This window comes from Schistosoma haematobium, chromosome 7 (assembly GCF_000699445.3).
Source record: "Schistosoma haematobium chromosome 7, whole genome shotgun sequence".
Lineage (NCBI taxonomy): Eukaryota > Metazoa > Platyhelminthes > Trematoda > Strigeidida > Schistosomatidae > Schistosoma > Schistosoma haematobium.
The window spans coordinates 10,949,552-10,973,293 of NC_067202.1; the positions used below are offsets into that span (position 1 = coordinate 10,949,552).

Below are 23,742 nucleotides of genomic sequence, written 5' to 3' on the forward strand. Positions count from 1 at the left end.
AATATTTTACTTAGATGATAGTATTGCCAATGTATAAGCTTTAAATTATAAGTGTACTTAACAATAACGAAACTACTTATGAGATGAATTTTCAGAAATTATAAAATAATTATGTATAGAAAGTTATTCCGATGTTAACTGATTGACAATTGGGTTCTAATATAATCATTAGAAAGTATCACGTTTACTAACTCAGATTTTAACGTTCTAGATGGGGCTTGAAAAAAAAGATTAAAACTATTTGAAATAACAGTTTGTTCAAGTCAAGTGCATTCTTAAAGCACACCTCGAATTTTTTTGTATTCTTTTTTTATTGATAGTAATACAGAAAGATCTCATGTGAATGTTGTCAAGACGTTAAACACAACAGAACAACTGTCTCAATAATGATCAGAATTTATATGTAACAGCTACTTATGGTCACTATTCCCAATATTTGTAAATATTATGTCTTCTATTTGTTTACTCAAAATAGGGTAACATTTGTTTTTATTAGTTAACTGACAATTATGTTGTAAAACTCAACGAAGAGTGTGACCAATGTCTAAAAACTATCGATGAATAACTATCTCAGTCTCCTAACTTGGTATTGATTTCACAGATTGTATCCATTGTCTGAAACCTCCATGAACGTAACTTGAAATCAGTCACCAGGTGGCTCACTGTTATTATCATTAATATTATTATTTAGATGAATAGTATATAGAGATGTTTGCTATACATCTATTTCATCATAGTTCTGTTTCTTATCACCAAACTTTCCCAAAGCGCAAATATCCAGTGTCCAGTAGCTAATAGCTTATACGCATAAAGATTTGTGATGATTAATAGTAAGCCTCTGACTCAGGTTTCGTTCTAGCTAACACTATTTCAGCAAGTTTTATATTAAATCCCAACAGAACTGATACTTTTATTGATCTTGGAGGCTGTATCATTCATTGTCAGTCATAGACTTTACAACTGAGCTAGTAGGGATACGGTTCACCCACTATAGGACTAAAGATCGAAACTGACTAAATACTGAGTAGCCTAGTTATTTGTGTTTATGCTCACTAGTTTAAATACATCTTGATGATGATAAGTAACAGCTAGCACTGAACTTACGTCCTACCAATTGTCATTACCCATACTCTTCGAACTGCTTATGTGTGAGTAAATACTAATTTACTGTCCCAATTAAAATATATGGGATAAGATATTAATCAATAAACTAGTGGATAGAATCCAATAATTTAATTAATAACATATCGTTCCACTATTTTTAACAATATAAGGAAAATGGTTTTGAACGACCTTCTTTTTTGTCAACAACTCAAAGTAATGAATGAAGTTTACTCCTCATGAACTGAATAATATGTAAAAATACACCAGTATGGAGCTCAACAAGCTAGCCGAGTAGTGCTTAAAATGGGATATTGAGCTTAACACGGCTAAATTTGGATGAATATACTTTGGTAATACTTTACCCAACCCAGACCTAACCATGAATAATTAAACGTTGTCCAAGTTATATAAAGTAGTGGACTTAGGACCAAGGTATTCCTACAGTTCGTCCTTCCCAAAAAAGGACGCGGGACAGGCCTCCAAGTCCCATCATTTCCTGAGTTTCATAACTCACAATCTCGATACTCAGACAGTCCTAGTTAAAGTATCCATAACTCTTCATCATTAATGAAACAATCTCATTCTAAATCCTCTCCGTATAAATTACTTTACCAGTAAGTTTTCCAGACTGAAGTAAACTACCACAATCTCTCCGTAAAATAAGATCACTCCAATTCTTTTTTCTCTACATCGATACTTATTTCTCATCTGAAAATGTTTTAACTGTCCTAACACCTGTAAGTATACCTTATTCCATAAGTGAGATTACAGGCACTTTAAATGTTTAATCATTTTTATTGCTGAATCCACTAAGTAAACCTCCCTACTTACTGATATTTTACACTAATACCGACCCTGATAACCTTAACTAATTTGAATAATATCTAACATGAACAGTCGATCATAAAATAACCTGTCACATGGTAGACCTAGCTAACCTATCATAATAATTATTGCCCTTTTTGTCCCGTGCTCTCTGCTTTATTTTCTCTAGTTGTACATGATTATAATCAATTCATTATGGCACAGAAAATGACGTCAAATGCACTGTGCATACATCAATAGGACGTCTATTTAAAATGAACTAGAAGCTCTTGGCTGATGCCTTTCATCGCTATAATACATGTGAAAAATGTATTACCTAAGCAATTTTTTGAATAAAGCACTTCAAAACAATCTAATATAGCATATCTGCCCTCTACATTTAATATTACTATCAATTTCAAGGTGATCAGGCCTGTAAACTAGCTTGACTATTGTAGTTATTATTTTCAGAATATATTATTATTACTACTCATTATACAGAATCATGTGATTCATATTACTTTTTTCCCTGTTGTGCTTGTTTTATTACCATCCAGTTTGTTTAGTTTAACCATCAATTCTCATACAAAAAATATCTGAACAAGCAATTGTATGTGATCAAAATGCTATTCAAAATGTATTGCTTTAATCTGAGATCACATAGTTCAGATAAACTTCGTCTTATTGAATTCGGTAAATTATTGATTCATTTTGATACTGATTACATCGCCCCCAAATCCCCTGGTATAACCAAAAGTGGGGTGGGCCCGCCCTCCCTCTCGAAATGCTCTCACACAACCTCGCGTATACAGCCTCTGCCAGGGAAGTCCTACTCATTGCCTTCTCGTGGCGGGGGTGTTGTTTACGAAAATGAGAGGACGAAAAGTGAATGTCCGGCTCTTTAACCGGATCCTAAACCAATGGTGCACATGGGCTCCAGTATCCTGAGGGAACAAATGGTGTATGAACCAATCGTTTGTCACCGGCTACCATGGGACTGCATCTCCTCACGATGCTCCACTGCCTTGTGGGTCAGACCTTTAGGTCAAAGGCTCGGGGTGTGGCCCCCTTAGAAAACCACCTGGTTCGGTCTGGGCACCCGGGCAGTATCACAGCCCGCACACAAATATCATAATGAAAATCATGATTACATTAAATCAAGCATTTATTGGATGGAATATTCCCAATACTTGAATACTCTAAAGTGATCAGTAAGATTTTGAAAAATACAATAAATTGTGGCAATCAATAGAATTGATCTCATATATATCTTTGTTCTCTAGCAATCTAACTATTCTACTGCTTACCTGATTCTTACATTGATTGAAAATACATTTTGTCTGAAATAAACCAATTCCTTAATAAGCATAACAGAACTATCAATCATATCACATTCAACCGGAATTCCTAAATCATGGACAAACATCCATTTAAATAAACAGTATTAGAATGTTGGTATTTCTAAATGACTTACAGCAATGTTAAGTATATTAGGCACATATATAGATTGGAAAGTATGTGTCAGTTTCCATGATTACGATATAGATGACACTTGGGGAACATCATATTCTTACAATTTATTTACAAATAAAATGAACTGAACATGAATAAGTAAAAGATTTTATCGAATATATTGGTCGAAATAACAAATTTATGTTAATAATTAGTGATAACCAGTAGAGTATTAACTATTATTTAGCACTAGTAAAATTTTATTGATTGAGTTTGCAATGTAATGTGATTAGTTTTGATTGATAGAATTCAATTACCGCTAAAGAACGAATAAGCACAACATAGTTATCTAGCTCAGTAACTGACAAGTACATTTTAGGCCTACAGGTGGTCAGTTTTTGTTTGAATGGTTTATTGCTGAAACTGGATGAAGTGAATCCTAGTCTCTGGGGAAATATCGAACTACAAAAAGACATAGATATATCTTACTAATAAGCGCTAACTTAAATGAACTAAACGTTTAAGGCTTCTTAAATATCACCTCCAACTATGTAAAAGAATTCTAATCTTTAAAAAAGTCAAACATCTTACTGTATAATGTAGGAGCCTGTAACTCAACTTTATTCTCAAAATTCATAATTAATCAGCACCCCCATTTGTTTTTCAGTCAGTAAATGATCCATTTCCTAGATACAAATCAGTAGAATACTTTCTTCATTAAAAAATGTCTTCCAAAAGAAGCAAACAACAATTTTTAATAGAATTATTGAAAATATTGCCCTCACATGATATGCTTTAACCCAACAACAGATGATTGCTAAAAAGGACGATGGTATTCCTAAGAAGGACGAGTGTAATATCATTAGACAGACTATCCAGCTGATGCGTAAGGCACATTTCATGGTGACAAACCAAGAGAAAAGGTATGGATGCTGGTTATGTTCAGTAATCCTACTAAGGTTGAATACCCAAAAAGTTACTGACTTTGGGCACTCATTTATTGATAAATCGAAATAAAGCTTACACTTAGGACTACATTTAAAAATTATTCTTTCTTTAAAGTACAAGTGTTGTGAACAAGTGTTGTAACGGGTGTGGGACTGCAGGTTTTTATAAGCAGCGTTTATCGATCGCTTCTGTGACAGTGGACACGTAAACACGTAGTGGACAACCTAATGCCCTGATTGGCCCTGCTTCGCTCTGTCCTAGCCAGTTGAGTCAAGAACACAAGTCACAGCCTCTGAGTTATGAATCATTATATTTCAAACATACTTTGTTTATATACCAATCAAGCATACCACATCGTACCATAAAAATAGAAAACAACATTTTGTACAATATTCAACAAGTGAACAGATATCGACCAATAAGAAATGTCCATTTAAAGTCCAAGGACACCATTGGACTTAACATCATAATTATTGGTCTATTCCTTCGCATCCACAACACCTCCCCTTTTTTTGAAGATCCGGAGTTGATATCCGGATTTTGAAATTTTCTGGGTTCATCCTTTCCCACGAAGTAATGTTGGGTCCTCATATCCCCAAGTTAAAATTAATTTGACTTTATTTAACACATAATTGTCACATGGAACAGAGAAGTCACTAAAAGTGATTAAGTAGTGTGGACCAACGTCGCTTGATATGAGGTCATCAACGTTTGATTCTTCTGGAACATTATCATAGAATTCCTTGAAAATCTCATTTGTGGATAGTTGATCACTGGGATAATTAACATCTATCAAAATTGTATTAAACTTCTGATCATCATTTGATGCATCTAACACATTTTCTGGTACAAGAGGATCTAGATAATAAGATTCATCAGAATCTCCTGTTGTTGACTGATGAGGACCGTTTGGAGCAGCTAGACTCAGTATACTGCACGATTTGTTTCCTGTTTCCTTGTGAGAGGGTACTGTAATTAATTTATGAGCATGTAATAAGAGATCTTCTTTCTGTGAGTTGGGTACATCACTGTCTGTACACGTTTCAGGAACAGTGGGATTTGAACCCACGACAGGGAATGTTTCGGAATTTGACATTTCTGGACAACTGGGCGGATCACGAATAACTGTCTCGTTTACATCACTGGTCATCAGGGATTCATAGAGGCTTTTGTTTTCATCTTCATACGTTCTGCAGTCATTTTCGAGGTCAGTATGCAGGTGAGAAATCAGTTCGTCAACCTCTTTCACATCTCCGAAACATGGGAGATTTAGCAGTCGCGTGCGCATATAGTCCAAAACATTCAACTGGCTCTCTCTGAAACGCTGCTGCTGGCGATCAAGTAGTAGCTGCAATTGATCGGGAAGGATAGTCATTTTTTCTGAATCAGCAGGGTAATGAGAAATACTGTGACCAATTAACCAATGACTTCCAAGGACGCCGATGACAAATCTGGATATTGATTGGCCAAAATACTTATGCTGAATCTCGTTCAATTAGAGGGTTCAAAATTTTCTCTACCCCGTCGCCAATTGTTGTAACGTGGGGACAATCGAATGTATTTAAATATAAAATTACAAAACCACTTTGTAAAACTCAAAATCATACAGTAAATACTTCATTTGCAAAATGTTAATCAATCGTCTCAGATTTAATTATTCCTCTGTTTCCACACCAATTATTCTCTGTTCTCGTTCTCTTTTCTTCGATCTTCTTAACCCTCTGTCTCCAGGCATTTTCACTTTCGACTGATGATACATACTACTTATATCTGTCAGCATCAGTAGCACACACCACATAAGTAACTCTAGTGTTAAAGTGTTAAATGCAATTATCGAGAGGGATTTGACCCATATTTTGTGCTGTCTACTACGAATTAACTAGATACATAGGCATTCTTGAAGGAAATAGTGCTTTCAGTGGGATTCGAAAATACATCACTCAACACCCACAACAGACATCAGTGATTTATTCAGGAAGTGAGTTACATTTCTAGGATTCATGATCGTTGACTTATACCACCTATCATTTAAACAACACTCGTGATCTTAGATTACTAAGATTATTAACTACATTATAACTATATCGATTGAAATTGATCACTAATAAGAACTAGACAAATATGACATTAATTGTCACATGGCGATCAATCAGTGTAACTCTAGTGAACGATTATCTAATGTTTCCGAATGAGCCTCAGGAATAGAAGATATTATAATTATTATTCACAAACCTAAAAACAGAGCTGTCTACAAGAAACACATTTAAAAAGATACTGTTTCGATATATTGGATTGACAAACCAGAAAACTAATTAGTCGCTGTAGAGCAGTCCATGATTTTTGTCGCTTAGTTGAAAGTAATCGTGACTACCGGTTGATGTCAGGTAACATGATCTAAAATCCACCACAAGGGTATAGATGCATTCATTTTTTATCTTCTTTGAAAACGAACTTTAAAATTATTCAATACCTTGTATTCCGTTAATTCATTCTTTCTTCTAGAAGTTGGTTCGTCTTTTAACATTGGTACTATTAGTTTTACTAATCTACCAACCATCTCACTGTGACATTGTGGTGCGACAACTTGAACTGATGTACATTTATGCCAAGTTCTGAGCTGATTTATAATGATTATACAACTGTAGAAAATTTCTGTTATCAAATGCCTGCGTGATTTGCTTTAACCTTTGGACATATGAATTATTCTAAGTTTTTTTATTTGTCCTATCACCCATATAGTTGACTTTTTCAACTACTCACGTGTGACCTTGATCATGCCATATACCTGTGCGCATATGGTAATGCGCATGTTTCAACATACTTATTTGCATTTTTTTGGTGTTTTAAAGGCTATTTCTACTACTCCGGTTCATATACATTTCTTCTCGTCTCTTATCGTTCGTCTATATTATCGGATGTTTGAAATATACTTTCCTCAAATACTTTCGCATTCTAATTTATTATCTACGTTATTACAAACGGGACCGGTCGATATAATATAGAATATATATTGCATTAACATCAGTATCGTTCGTTCATAATAAAGTCAGATCGCGGGCCTAAACATACCACTTAACTGAATAATTGCTGTATACTAGTTAGTAACTAACATTAACCATATTAATTAACCAGTGGAGTTCAACCAGGTCTGTTGTAAGGTAGTAACTCACTGAAGACAATGGTGAATGTGTCGCTCAATTTCGTGGATTAGTTGAAGTTAGACATTAACACCGTTGGATGCCGGCTCAGTGGTCTAGTGGTTAAGTGCTCGAGCGCGAAACCAGTAGGTCCTGGGTTCGAATCTCGCAGGGGGCGAGGTCGTGGATGCGCACTGCTGAGGAGTCCCACAATAGGACGAAACGGCCGTCCAGTGCTTCCAGGTTTTCCGTGGTGGTCTAGCTTCAACTGACTCATGATCTTAACCATTGAAATTACTACAATCTCCACAAAAACCCATCTGATATTAATTTTTTTCTGTTTGACCCTCAATATTTTGACTCATTGAATAACAATTTTGATAAAATTGATCTAAATTGTTTTGATGCTGGATGAGGAGAAGGAGGAGGAAAAAGAAAAAAGAGGAAAAAGACGAAGGAAAAAAAGAAGGAGAAGAAGAAGGAAAAGAAGATGGAGAGGAAGAAGGAAAAGAAGAAAAAAAAGAAGGCGAAATACACTTTTTTATCAAACTCATAAATAATACAACATGATTGAAAGTTAAAACTCTGAGAAACTATTGCTCTTTGTAAAAAATACTAATGAATTCGTCACAATAATACGATATTGAAAGTCAATAATGATCGTTATTCTATTCAATAGTAAACTATACTATTCAAGCGTGTTTTAAACTTTTTTTTAAAACAAATAATAAATTTCGAGATATCTAAGAAAAATTATTCGTTAGCTACTAGTGAAATTGTTTATAAATAATTTTAATATTTCACAGCATTATGTACGGTGAGACGATAATTTATGGACGACCTTTGAGCGACGCTAGATTGACCTTGATTGTCCACCTAATAACTAGGACCAAATGAGAGTTATAAAGGAGCGTGAGGAATTAGAATTAGGATTTACAGTTGATGGTTAAGGTAAGGAATTGGATTTCAGGGTTTTCATCATGAACTGACACTAGCTATAATGCCAAAACTCTATTTAGCCAAATGGGCGAGTGAATTTGGCGCCAAAATCTGAGACCTGTTATTTTATATTTGATCGTCCATAAACTAGACTCTCGCCCTATGTACATTTCGGATCAATAGATTAAACAGCTGTCCAGTGCTTCCAGGTTTTCCATGGTGGTCTAGATTAAATGGACTTATGAATTCAACTATTACATCACTACAGCATTCACAAAACTCTCTTTCCAATAAATTATTGTTCGTCAACTGATGAGTAATTAAATACAGTAAACATTATATGTCGATATAGGGATTTCATGATGACTGTCTTTTTAACGATATATTACATGATGAACTATCGTTCCTTTGTGAAAATTCATCTGAGACGTGTATTATTTGCATCAAAATTTATAGAACAAAAATCTAAATAACGTTACATTGAACATAACCGTCAGGTTTTTGTGCACAACGAACACCTTGTCGAGCTAGTTTCTAAACAACGTGTGTTGAGAAGACTGATGAACTATTTACTAACAAATGAAATCCCCAAATTATAGATATTATGAAGACATATGAATGATTGTTTGTAAAAAAAAAACATGACTTCGTTTTAAACTCAAAAAAGTGGTCAAGATAATTTTCTACACAGAACACTAGATCACATCAATTTTTCCAAGTAAGCGTAAAGATAGATTCCTGAGTCCTGATTGGCTGTTTAAGCACAAGGACGATCAATAACGGTATATTTTTTCGTAGTCATACCAATTCAGTTTGATTAAGCACTTTTAAAATATTTTTACAGTTATATCACTGTGGTCTTTGGAATATATCATGTACAGGTTGATTTCACCTACATATGAAATCATTATTTTTTAGGATATGCTGAGGTAATTTTTTGAACAGAAAACAGGATGTCACCTACACCACACGTATGGTTACCTAACATCGATATTTTTTTAGTAACAAAACATTAAATTACATTAATTTAATCTTTGTTTATATGAATAATGTCAACAAAATTATGCGTATTCAAGGAGGTATTTTTGTTCTGTGCTGCCAAGTATTTGAGGTATGTTATCGTATGAGCTTTGAGTAATAAAAATACGAATACAGTACTGGTTAACGTAACTCTGCCAGTAGCACATCTAGAGTTACTGCCGGTCCCAAGCCCGGGCAAAGGAGGAGGGTTGGGCATGGGGTTAGCGTCCCCATCCCGTAGAAAACTAACTCGCTAAAAAAACGCTTACCAGAAAAAATAATTCAAACCATTTTAACTCTGCCCTGGGAGTAAGAAAGTCTTCATTTAGACGAATTATGACGCTTAATAGTGAAAGCCGAGTTCCTTCGGAAGCCATGAGGCCGATGCCCCTTCTAACAACCAAAGCAACAATTTTTATAGGTACATGGAACGTCCGAACAATGTGGGAGACCGGGAAGACCAGTCAAATATCAATGGAAATGAGGAGATACAACTTGGCAGTACTGGGAATCAGCGAAACCCACTGGACCCAAGCTGAACAACAAAGGCTAAATACGGGAGAGATGCTGCTATACTCCGGTCACGAAGAGGAAAATGCTCCGCAGACTCAGATAGTTGCTCTAATGCTGTCCAAAGTAGCACGAAATGCACTTGTACGAAGGGAATCTCACGGATCCAGAATCATCAAAGCATCATTCAAAACAAAGAAGGAGGGGATCACAATGAATATTATCCAATGTTATGCACCCACAAATGATAGCAACGACGACATTAAAGATCAATTCTACAAGCCGCTGCAGTCAATCATAGAGAAATGCCCAAGAGACGACCTCACCATTCTGATGGGAGATCTAAACGCCAAACTCAGAATAGACAACACCGGATATGAAGATATTATGGGACGACATGGACTGGGAGAGAGAAACGAAAATGGAGAAGGATTTGCAAATCTATGTGCATTCAACAAATTGGTCATAGGAGGCACAATATTTCCACACAAACGTATACACAAAGCTACATAGATCTCACCGGACCACACTACAGAGAACCAGATAGATCATATTTGCATCAACAAAAAATTCCGAAGGACAATCGAAGATGTGAGAACCAGGAGAGGTGCTGACATAGCTTCAGATCACCACCTAATTGTAGCCAATTTAAAACTGAAGCTAAAAAAGAACTGGACAACTGGACAAACAGCAATACAAAGGTTCAATACAGCCTTCCTTCGAGATACTGACAGACTCAAAAGTATCAAAGAAGCATTAACTTCAACGTGTCAAGAGGTTCTGGGCCTAAAGAAACACCACCATAAGGAATGGATCTCTACAGAAGCACTGGACAAGGTCAAAGAAAGGAAGAACAAGAAGGCAGCAATTAACAACAGCCGAACACGAGCAGAGAAAGTCCAAGCACAAGCTGAATACATGGAAGCAAACAAGCAAGTGAAGAAGAGCATCAGAGCCGACAGGAAGAAATACGTGGAAGAACTAGCAACGACGGCGGAAAAAGCTGCAAGGGAAGGAAATATGAAACAGCTTTACGATACAACGAAAAAACTATCAGGGAAATACAGTAAACCAGAGAGACCGGTCAAAGACAAAGAAGGCAAACCAATCACTGAAATTCAACAACAGCAGAACAGATGGGTAGAATACTTCGAGGAACTCCTGAATAGGCCGGCTCCAATGAATCCACCGGACATCGAAGCAGCACACACAGATCTTCCCATAGACGTCAACCCACCAACGAAGGAAGAAATCAGAATGGCCATCAGACAAATCAAGAACGGGAAAACAGAGGGACCCGACAACATACCAGCTGAAGCACTGAAGTCAGACATCGAAGTAACTACAAACATGCTTCACCTTCTATTCAAAAAGATTTGGGAGGAGGAATAAGTCCCGATGGACTGGAAAGAAGGGCACCTCGTCAGGATTCCAAAGAAAGGAGATCTGAGCAAATGTGAAAACAACAGAGGCATTACACTATTGTCAATACCAGGGAAAGTCTTTAACAGAGTGTTGCTGAACCGGATGAAAGATGCAGTAGATGCCCAACTTCGAGATCAACAAGCTGGATTCCGTAAGGATCGATAGTGCATAGACTAAATTGCAACACTACGGATCATCGTCGAACAATCAGTTGAGTGGAACTCGTCACTGTACATCAACTTCATTGATTATGAAAAGGCATTCGACAGTGTAGATAGGAGGACATTATGGAAACTTCTTCGACACTACGGAGTTCCTGAGAAGATTTTCAATATTATCCGAAACTCAAACGACGGACTACAGTGCAAAGTCGTGCATGGAGGACAGCTGACAGATGCATTCCAAGTAAGGACCGGAGTCAGACAAGGCTGTTTACTCTCTCCCTTCCTCTTTCTTCTGGTGGTCGACTGGATTATGAAGACCTCAACATCTGAAGGAAAACACGAAAGACAATGGACAGCTCAGAATCAATTAGACGATTTGGACTTCGCAGATGACCTAGTCCTCCTATCGCGTACACACGAGCAAATGCAGATGAAGACAGCCAGTGTAGCAGCAGTCTCTGCATCAGTAGGCCTCAGTATACACAAAGGGAAAACCAAGGTCCTTAAATTCAAAGCGGAGAACAGCAATCCAATCACTCTTGATGGCGAAACTCTGGAAGATGTAGAATCCTTCACATACCTTGGAAGCATCATCGATGAACAAGGAGGTTCAGATGCAGACGTAAAGGCGAGGATTGGCAAAGCAAGGGTCGCATTCCTACAATTGAAGAACATATGGAACTCAAAACAACTTTCAACCAATATCAAAGTGAGAATCTTCAATACGAACGTCAAGGCAATTCTACTGTATGGAGCTGAAACTTGGAGAACTACAACAACCACCATCAAGAAGGTACAAGTATTTATAAATAGCTGTCTTCGCAAAATACTCAACATTCGTTGGCTCGATATCATCAGCAACAGCCTTCTGTGGGAGAAAACAAACCAGCTTCCAGTTGAAGAAGAAATTAGGAAAAGATGATGGAAATGGATAGGACATACATTACGCAAATCATCAAACTGCATCACGAGACAAGCCCTAACTTGGAATCCTGAAGGGAAACGGAAAAGAGGAAGGCCAAAGAACACATTACGTCGGACAATGGAAGCAGATATGAAAAGGATAAATAACAACTGGAAGGAGCTGGAAAGGACTGCCCAGGACAGAGTTGGATGGAGAATGCTGGTGAGCGGCCTATGCTCCTTCGCCAGGAGTAACAGGCGTAAGTAAGTGAAGTAAAACTGGGTAACTTCGTCTTTCGAGAGAATACTAGGTTAGAAGCACCTCAGGGCTTATGAAGATTAGGGTCCTGATTGTTATCCATTGGTCACTCTATCAGTGGTACAATAGAGTCATCAGCGTACATACAATATTAGATGAATGAGTTAATAATCTTACTAGACAATATAACTCCCATAGTAAATAAACTGATCATATGGTCCCTAATACAATTCAAGAAGCTGTTTTTTAAGCATACAACATATCATATCCACTGGTATATATTTTCGACTCCCATTTATTTGCAATATAGTGGAATCTTGATCCAATTTCATCAATTACTTATTTTCTCACAACAAAACTGGCTAATTCTACAGTTCACATCTCCTTATTAAAGTTTGAAGACTATGAAGCTGAGTGAAACCTCACCTTTCACAACAGTTATTCCAATCGCTTTATTCCACGAGTGTTTATAATCACATCAGTTAATTTGTCATTTTTATTAAGTATTAAACATCTAACACTGACACAAAGACATTGTGAATGTTCATCTCAGATAATAGTAGCTAATATATATCCTCTATTTTCAGTGACCATGTTGAAAATCCTTAAAATAATAGTAAGCAAGCTTTTATATAATACAGTTTCTAAACGGTTGATAGTCAGATATTTCACTTCTCCTCTGGTTCTAAATTTAATCCTGAATAAAATCATCTCGGTTCACTTCTACTGAGAGTTACATTTGAATGATATAATTGTTCAATGATTTATTGTTTTTGAATAGATTTTCAATTCATATCAATTCGTACTGTAAGGCATTTTCAAAATTCAAAAACAATTTATTGCTTTTTTAGAGATCTAGTAGTATTACTATTGGGGAGATCCAGAAAACTCCTCGAAAAAAGCCAACAAAGGCTCTGAAAACGCTGAAAAGCATCTTATCCAATCAGCATTCACTAGAAGTTTTGCCAGAAACATCTAGAAAGTAAAAAGCCATACGTCGGTTTTCTGATTGGATGATTACCTAATATGTTCAGCCTGGGGGTTACTAGAAGAGCTTAAGAACAGAATCTAGCGTTCAATTAGGAGACTTATCAATTACCAACACTTTAAAGTAAAGTTATATGGAACCATGACCATAAGTGCAATGTACAATAGAAGAGTAGTTATAGAATGTTCGCGTTTTATAGTAAGATCATTTAAACTAGGGTAAATACATCAGGAATACTATGAACGTTTTCAAACTTTCTCTATCATCTCTAAACCAATAAGCTTGCGCCACATTCTGAAGCATATCAATCTAGAAATTTGGTAAAACCAAACCCATGTACACATAAAACTCATGATATATGAATCATTGATAACATGCATTTACCATGCACCTTAGTTGACAAGTTTAGAATGGCCATTTGTTTTAATGTATCACCTTTTCGTAATAGTAAGAAAGGCAAGAAAGCGCCCCCCATAAAACTTGTTTAAAGTTAAATTTAATTAAATCAAAGAGTAGGATCTTTGAAAGAAAATGTTGTCAAACATATACATATACATATATATTTATGGGATATATATAGACTAAAGGTGGGTGCTAAATTTCAGCGCTAGCTACCTAAACTCAGTAGCTCAGTGGATAACGCGTTAGGAGTTTGAAGCGGAAGGTTTTATGTTCAAGTCCCGATGTGAACATTAACACTGGGATGCAGGTACATCCCTTTGATTAGTTTAAAACAGGACGAAGTGAGCGCCCTGAATTCGATTGTTGACCACAATCCATCTATTTTAACCAAAAATATTTTCCGAATTCAGTCATTTGGTGAAAATTATTCAGTTTTTAGATAGCTCATATCAACAGCTAATATTAGTTAGAAAATAACTAGTGAAAAAATAGTACTGAATAACGGTTGTGTTATCCTCACTTTGAGGTTTTTCAATAATGTGCAAATGAAACAACACGTAGAACTGAACTTGATATTTTCAGTTTACGTTGATTTTAGTTGACTTCATAATATGTGTCCATTACATTACGAATTATGTCTAACATTACAGGATTGAAAATGCACACCTGTAACTGACATTCAGACGCCTAGACTATCATTGAATCACAGATTGACATTTAAAATTTTATTCGAACTACACTTTATTTTGCAATGTTATGTACAAAACGGACTTGGATAGTTTCTGAATTATGTCCAGAATCTAGTGTTATTTTTGTGAGAACTTATTCACTAAAACCAACCAACAATCTTTATAACATTGAAAAACAATCTAAAATATCCGTCTTACCTAAATAGTGTTTTCATTGAATGCACATAGTTTGAAATTGACGATAACAACTGAAAAACTGACACCACTTATTCAAATTAGCCATAACTAAGAATTCTAATAAACATAGGTAAGTATTATAAAGCTTATTTTGAAGAAGAACTAACACGTACATGTGTGCAACGAAAAAATCTTTGCCCTGATCAATTCTAAATAAACCACCATTTGGTGGATGTTTCTCTACAACTAGACAGAACTAATCACATAATCAAAATACGGTTTATTACATTCAAATTATGAATAATTACCAATCGGATATAATCATGGAATCATATGTATTTCTAATAGATATTTTCAGTAAAACTTAACTTTATTCCGTCTCTTTAAAACCATGCACATGAATTCAAACATTTATGTGTTGTCCCTTAGAGAGCTTTCATTCCACACGACCTGATATCAAAAAGGGACTATGTATGACTGAAACATTCAGTCAATCAATCGATTCAATATTCCATAAATCAAATCCAATGATCATTCCATTATTAGAAAAATAATGATCAATGGACCACCTACTAAAGTACATGTTACAAACACCAATAAATATATTACGTTATTACAGTTTATAAGTGGTTAATAACTATGAACAAGATAATAGAATGATTTTTTTATTTTAGTTAAAAAGTTACTCTATTGGATGTTGAAAATAATGATAATTCCACCATACTTTTTACGTTGTCCAGTCCTTAGGGTTGAAGAAATTCAGACCAACCGAATCATAGTAGCGAATCTAAATAACTTGAAACAACAATGCTCTTCGTTTGATATCGAACAGTTAAATGGTAACCAGAGGTAGCTCTAAGCTTAAGTTTCATGTTACTTGGTACTTATCAGCAAAGTGTATGATCAATCTTGAGAGAATAGATTCTCCCATTAAGATTCAAGCATATTTACCCAGTTTCACAGAAATAGATTATACTGATGAGCTATTTGGGTAATATTTTAGATGAATAGCTTTCCCTCAATCTCTTCTGAATATCTGACATTAAAAATGCAATGAATTTCACTGTTAGTGTTCTGTAAGTTGGATAGCTTAAAATTAATTTTGAAATAACACCAAGTCATGTACTGGACGAAGGCAGAAAACTGCAACATTAAAGAAAATCATAACTTTATGTTTTCTAAGTCTATGTCTTGAGTCTTTTTCAAGAAAGCAGATTCAATTACAGCCCATTTTGTCAAAGGTTCAATGTTTGAACAGCGCAAACATGACAAATAGTCGTTACAACACACAAGAAGCCAAGGTGTAATTCTAATAAAACTTATCGATATATATTCATTTTGTGTATAATATATGATCATTAAAATTGTCAACTTCATACAAACAGACTACAAGAAAATCGATAAGACCGTCCATATGTTGACTAGACGTAGAAACTTTAACGTAGAGACTGAGGACTACAATTTATAACACTAGTCATTTACACAAATCCATGTAGACATTACTGACATGAATTCTACCGGAAAAAAATAATGTATGGTCAAGAAACATTTTTAAGGGTGATAGAAAATATTTAAAGACCTAACACTCAAACTTATCGGTTCTTATCAGTTATAGACCTGAAACCTAACCATCACTAAGTTGAATAGTGAGCTACTTAATGGATAAGATATTTCGCAGAAATTTATAAACACAAAATGATAACGAAACTTGCAAGTACAGTGACTTAACTCGTTTATCGAAATACAAGTTTATATACTTGACTCTGAACCATGTTTAGGACGTGAAAGCTAGTGATGTTACTCCCGTGTGCCGTAAACAAAGTAAGCGGACCAAGGTCCAAACCTCCAACATACTAGTTAAATCCATTAATTTAGAAGTCAGTTCCTTTGAAGACGACAAATCTGATGTGTGAGAGAGGAAAATGATGGTTTGTCTACGTAGTCAGACTAGTAGATAGTCTGACAGGTATTAGATCGGTTATATACTCACTTACCCCTATTATTATAGTTATTGTTGTCGCTTATTGGCGTGGAAATACACTCTGGTGTTCTTGATCCGAATCGTGTTGGTGTCCTGTAGAATAGACACTGGGAGGGTATCTAGTGTAGATATTCGTCTAGGGCAAATTAATGTACTATCGGCGTAAGGGAGAAAACCGAATCTTATTTCAAAATCACTTACCATTGAAGAAACGTTTATAAATTGACTCCCGTTTCAAGTTGATTCTATTGTTCGAATTGATCAGTGAATATTTCGTATTTAAATCTACCAGCACAAATAAATCAATTTCCTTATATCTTCTCTGTAGAGATGAGACAATCATAAAATTACAGCTTAACCCAGTGGTTATTTTACATTACTTAATCAAGAACGTAAAATGTTAAAACCGTGGGCAGTTAGCCACAATTACAAACCGTTTCACGATTATTATCCAATGTAATTTGATTACCAAACATCGAAATAATTTATATTGCCTAAAATAACTCTTTCTCATACATTATGAGCAGGGATAGACGGTGGCTAGAAGTGAAGTCCAGGACGCGCGTTTCATCGTGTTTGAAACTCATCACCTGGATGTACTTGCATCACAAAGTTGATTCTCATTGCAGGACCCGAACCCACTACTGTTCGCTTCAAAGCCGTTGCGTTATCCACTTAGGAACTGAGTTAAAACAGCTACTAGTTTGTGCAATCGTAGTCCTAAACATCACTGGGAAGATTCGAACAAGCAATACAAAATGAATTTTCGCCATCCACTTTCCTTAGCAAATGAATTACTATCAATGGACTAAATACGTTTTCCTCATGTGATTATAGTAAGGTAAGAAAAACAAGTGAATACCTGATATTATCATAATTTTAACAATTTCTTTCTTCAATTACATATTTACGCTAAAATAATTTTTCAAACAATATTACAGAAGTAGAAACTCAAGGTTGAATAGGTCCCGTAACAATCAACTGGGTTTTGCAATGGTATAGAAATGAAAAATCTGAAAAAGATTTCGCAAAGCTCGAAAACTGACTGATTTTATTTAGACAACTATGGAGAACGAGGAAGCACTAGACAACTGTTTTATGGCAATATTAACAGGTGCACCTCAGTGATAGTCTTCGTCCGCAAACTACCTGGTTATTTTGTGACGTGAACTTCACAACTCAATAACTTACACAAACACATTAATAATGATCACGAATCCAGTATTTACTAATTTTCAAAGGTAATTCAAAGGGTTCTAGTGAGAATTGTGACCAGTGGAGTTCAACCGTATCTTGTGTAAGGCAGTTACCTAACAATGATCCTGAGAGATGGTTGAGTAACATCATGAATTAATTAAAGTTGCAGTTGTGAACCAGTGAATGCCAAATCAATAGTTTCAAGGTTAAAGGCTGTCCAAGAAACCTGAAAGCCCTGAGTTCAGTCTATAATATGGTCATGGATGCACACTGTCATTGATAGGTTTCATACGACAAATAAATAGCAGTGGACTATTTTTTTGTTATCAGTGGGCGTTCAATTAGGATCAATTCGTGATGTAAGCTACAACATTCAACAATCTTTACAAAACTATTGTACTAACCAAAAGTTTTTCTCTTAAAAAAAGACACAAAAATCAAGGATAGAAAGGCAAACAGTAGAAAGGCAATTGATGGACAATATCTAAGAGTATTTACAATGCATAAAAATTAACATAATACTATAAATTTCAATTACTGTGACCGATTTTACTTTGCATCAGTCAGGATCTTCCACCATCAACATTTTTTATCGATTTGAACCCGAGGAAGTAAACACTGAAAGAAATTGGTATTCAAGTATTTTTTACTAAACATCTTTTTGTTCAGAATCATGGTTTGTATAAACAATAGTTACTCTTTTAGGTTAAAACTGAACTCATGTTATCAGTTGGCCTTCACTTACCGTGGTAATAAAATTGCATTTCAGTGCAAATATACTAACTTATTTAACATTGTTTAACGGTCCTAATAAAGGTGATTTTCATCTATATTGTCTACATTGGACAATTTATAATACTCGTTTTTTTCATTTAAAATGATATTAACCGATCAGCCTAAGCTTTCAACTTATCACCTTAAACTTGGTTCATCTAACTAAATTCAAATGAACAACTAATATTATCATTACATTACTAAAGGTCGATTTAATTCTAGGCTCCGAACAAATTATATTGATTACATCAGAATAAGTTAAGGATATGCAACCCTGAAAATTTATGAATTTAGACTGAACAGCTAATTCATGTAATTCATGATTTTCAATGTCCCTTCAAAACTTCAATTCATAACGATAACAAGATAAAGTATATTAGGCGAAGACAGAAACAATTCATCATTTCTAAAGAGTAAATACACTGTTTTTAGAGCAATCATTTTGAGAATAGGTATGACGTTTTCATTATCGTGAAAGCTTAAAGTTGGTAAAATATACTATTTTCTATCTCACTCGTCCCATGAGATTGAAAAAACCTCATATTTATTCCTCACTAGTGAGGATATTTGGTTCCAGATCATAGTTATTTGCTATTCAATATTCTATATAGAACAGTCATTTAGATGAATTGTCCATGAATTAAGGATTATCGAATAACAAGTTGACGATGAGTGACGATAGAAAAATCTATTATGTGGCACAGTAAAATAATGTTGTTCGGTTCTAAGAAAAATCAGTGTGATTTTTTGAGGGTGTGAACTTGGATCCAGCTGAATGAAATGTTACATAGGCTAAAATATCATCATGTGACTAAACTCATAGCCAAATAAATATGTGATATTGATGTTTTTTTACATTACTAGAGTGCTTAATATTCCTGGATCTTCACTATCATAAACATGACAAAAAAGACGAGAGTGGGCGCTATTCAGAAATGCGTGACAAATACCATATTTATGAATGATTAACAGAAATACTGATATCACAACATACCATGTCAAAACATCCCTCTTCTGTAACGAAGAACTTATTAGTCGAAAATGATAAAAAGCGAATTCAGACTCAGTAAAATCTAAGTACCGATTTCGATCTTTGTAAGTCCGTACAAATGATAGTCCATTAACAGTACCTAAATCGACTATCAACACATAAAATTAACCTCGCTTATAACATTAATTTCATCAATACACGACATTATTTAGGTGACCAATTAAAAACGTTCTCAACCTTCGAATGATATGTATCACCATTACTCCTAAATATCGACTGTTTATATGTTTACTTGAAAAGCAGTCTAGTATCTGTAACCAAAAAGATGGTTTTCACTGTTTTGTGAGGAACTCTGACATCATTCTGTAATTTTATTTAATAAAGTCTGAACTAACCTTGTGAGTCGAGAAAACTTCCCGAGTTCATACTTAGATATAACAACTTTTTAGTTACTTATATACGTTTAATGTGAAACACTGTATATGTAAATATATAAAATCCTTTACTGTTTAGACATGAAATATTAATAACGTATATGAACCAAGTGAAATATAGACTCAGTGAATTTGCAATTTATTTGACAAAGCAGCTATTCATCTTAGTTGAACGAACAGACATCAACACTAGCAATAATGGTCTTACAGCTGGATTTTACACAAATATTAATTAAAATTGGTATACCATATGATATAATGACGAGAATTGCCACATAATTTATTCAAGAGACTAAATTAGAAGTGACCAATAAATTCGTTCATACGTTATAAAGTGAGTGTAAAGAAAATTTCTGAGGTTACGTTTTCAAAGTAAACATAAAGTGGCCACTGATATTCTGTGTTACTGAGCAGCTTCACGTTCAGAAGTCCATAACTGAAAAAGTTTTGTTATTGTAAATTAGCAACTTACAGTTAAGTTATCACGAAGAAGTTGCATTACAAGTGTACTATCTTTGAAGGAACCACTTTCAGGTTGGTCCAACTGTCCGATTGATTCATTAAATGCAGTCTGAGCAATTGAGCATGCTTTTTCGGGGTTGTTTTCGATTTCATAATAAAACACAGAGAAGTTTAGAGCTAAGCCCAGACGGATTGGATGAGTTGGAGGTAGGTCACTATTTGCCTTCTCCGTTGCTGCCTGATAAGCTTCCCTTGAGTGTTTTACAACATCAGCACGTTTGTCGTCAGTTAGAACCTCAGCTAAATACCTGTAATAATCACCTTCCATTTTCTTATAAAACACGATTCCTTCAGCTGTATTTTCACTTTTGAGTAGTGACTCGTGTAATAAATCCTAATAAGGAAATGTGGTCAGGAAGACTTAGAAATCTTACTAAGACTTCCTGGCAGACAGCTTGTAATTCCTTCTCAATAGTTTTACGGTATTCTCCCGCTTGTTTTTTCTTCTGGTCATCCAATCGCTGTTCAATGTTTGAAACAACACGCCAAGCTGATCTACAACATCCAATTACATTTTTATAAGCCACTGAAAACAAGTTTCGCTCCTCATTATTCAGTGTTTTTGATGTCTCGACAACTTTCTTCATAGCACACGCCATATCATTAAATCGCTCAGCTTGCTCCTGAATCTTAGCCAACGTAATCAGAGAATCTCTATCCTTGATATTAGATTCATTAATCCAAGAGTCATCACACATTGCTAATATGACGAAAGCGCAGTGAATAAAACGCTACATTTATCGTCGGACAATTAGAAACGAAAGTAAAATAGTGAGTAATTTCAATTAAACGAAAATCGGAGAAAAGTATACTCTGATAAAAACAACGGCGAGACTCAAATTTAGGGACGAGCCAATCAGAAGCGTTTGATTAATTTCAATTATTAGCCAATCAGAAAACAGTATGAAGTAAAAATATATTATAAGAAAGTAATGAATTACAGTGGATGTTCTTCTTCTACATGATTTAAAAACTTGTTAAGGTTTGATTAAGGTTCAGAAGTTCTGAATTCATAATGCATACGGTATAGAAACTCATCCATATGGTTAGGGTTAAGGGTTAGGGGTTAGTGTCGTAGCCTAGGGTTAGGGTTAGGGTAAGGGTTGTAGCCTCTCAATAGACACCTCTTCTCTAAAATCCGTCGTAACCCGATCGTATGTTACCATCCTAACCCTAACCTTAACCCTAAACCCTAACCCTCACCTAACCCTAACCCTAAACCCTAACCTAACCCAAACCTTAACCCTAAACCTAACCCTAGCCCTATGGACGAGTTTCTATACCATATGCATTATGAATTCAGAACTTCTGAACCTTTATCAAACCTTAACAAGTTTTTAAATCATGTGAAAGAAGAATATGCACTGTAATTCATTACTTTCATATAATATATTTTCACCTTATACTAACTGTATTCTGGTTGGCTAATAATTGTCAAGGTCAGTTACGATTTGTTCAAAGGTCGTCCCTGAATTAGAGTCTTGCCAAAACAACTTCAAGTGAAAAAGGAGCATTTAGCTACCAATAGGATACCAAGTTTTAGTTTGCAAACACAAAGGCAGTGATTTTGTACTGTAGAATGAATGTTCGTAATGCAAAACTCCTTTAGAAAAGAAAATATGTAGACTTAAATTGTCCTACTGAAACCATATTAACCAATTATATAGTTCTGATTTTCCAATTTATTGGTTGATAAGTGGAATCTCTTACCAAAACAAGTAGTATCGGTCAGCTCAGTAAATGCCTTCAAAAAATCGGATCCAAACAAAGTTACTCACTAGGAAGATTGACCCATGTCATGACGTAATACAAGAACTTGATTGAAGATCCTAGTGGCTATAAACAAAGGTGTTAATTTTAACAACGACAATCAGAAATTTAATATATGACAGTTGTCTAACCCGGGAACAGTTCAGCTTGATAGACAATCTAGTTGGGGCTCACTAATATTTCATTGACCTTATAAATGAAATCTAGGATATGAAAAATTTCACAACCACGAGGACCTAAAAGTGAGAACAAGTTTCAGGAATGATACAACCATACTGGCTGTATTGAACAGAACGATGATTAGGTCGAGTTCCTAAACATGCATGATCTGGTCTTCCAAAGTAATGAAATCAACATTTTGGGATGGATCTGAATTAAGTAAAAGTTTTAGTCAGAACCTCCGTTGATCTGTGGTTTGATGATAAGTCTGAACTAACAGAAATATTGAGAATCTCCTCTACCTTCTTCATGATCAAAGCATTCCTCGTTGAAATTTTGGATTAACTTAAGCTATTCTTTATTACAACACTAAACGAGCTCGTTGAGTGATACTAGTATTGATACTAGTATCAATAAAGCCGACACTATTCATTGTATTGAGCTCAAGTGCTATCTTATTGCGTGCCATACACGAAATTTGCATGAACACTCTGTTGGATTTATAAATAAACACATGGAAATCTAAAATAAACAAAACAACGTTGCAACATCAAACTAACTTGTAGGCTAGTTGGATACTAACTAAGCCAGTCGATAACGCGGGTTTTGAATTGGTGAGAAAACGAATGCAAAATGGTGTAGCTAAACAAAATTCACAAACAATTCAAATTGGAATTTTAAGTACATGTTCGCTTCATTATTAACGACAACGAAAAACATTTAAACTTATATGGGCTGCATGTATTTTGAAATGATGACTTTGTAGTCGATTTAACGATCTCCTGTTTTCGATCTCAAGATTGCCTTTGTAGCGGCAAATAAATTCCCAAAATAAATAGCTCTGTAAGTTTTCGACATTGGATGCTGACCACATGTTTTAGTGGACTCACCCAGCTGAAGGCGCTCGGTCATGCATCCGCACCAGATCACGTGTGGGAAGGCCGTGCTCAACATCTACTGCAATCACTAGCCAGATTAGAGCAGACAATTCCG

At 35.2% G+C, this 23,742-nt stretch overlaps 2 protein-coding genes across 4 annotated transcripts; one reads left to right on the top strand and one right to left on the bottom strand.

Annotated features, from left to right (window-relative positions):
* Nucleotides 1–4,649: 4,649 nt before the first annotated feature.
* Nucleotides 4,650–23,479, bottom strand: MS3_00009588 (uncharacterized protein). Of its 3 annotated transcripts, none has more exons than XM_051217973.1 (5): nucleotides 23,310–23,479; nucleotides 21,195–21,551; nucleotides 20,771–21,154; nucleotides 14,943–20,734; nucleotides 4,650–5,824 (listed from the first exon to the last, which is right to left on the bottom strand). In XM_051217973.1, the coding sequence occupies exon 5, from the start codon at nucleotides 5,681–5,683 to the stop codon at nucleotides 4,865–4,867; it is 819 nt and encodes a 272-aa protein (XP_051064408.1). In that variant the 5' UTR covers nucleotides 5,684–5,824; nucleotides 14,943–20,734; nucleotides 20,771–21,154; nucleotides 21,195–21,551; nucleotides 23,310–23,479; the 3' UTR covers nucleotides 4,650–4,864. The 3 variants fall into 3 exon arrangements, with proteins under 3 accessions (XP_051064408.1, XP_035588154.1, XP_051064409.1); XM_051217974.1 differs by lacking the exon at nucleotides 4,650–5,824 and having other exon boundaries at nucleotides 20,307–20,590; nucleotides 20,625–20,734; XM_035731298.2 differs by lacking the exon at nucleotides 4,650–5,824 and having other exon boundaries at nucleotides 12,520–18,717.
* On the top strand, nucleotides 8,143–10,621 carry CFDP2_20 (Craniofacial development protein 2). The gene has a single exon (XM_051217975.1). The coding sequence runs from the start codon at nucleotides 9,741–9,743 to the stop codon at nucleotides 10,425–10,427; it is 687 nt and encodes a 228-aa protein (XP_051064410.1). The 5' UTR covers nucleotides 8,143–9,740; the 3' UTR covers nucleotides 10,428–10,621.
* Nucleotides 23,480–23,742: the final 263 nt, after the last annotated feature.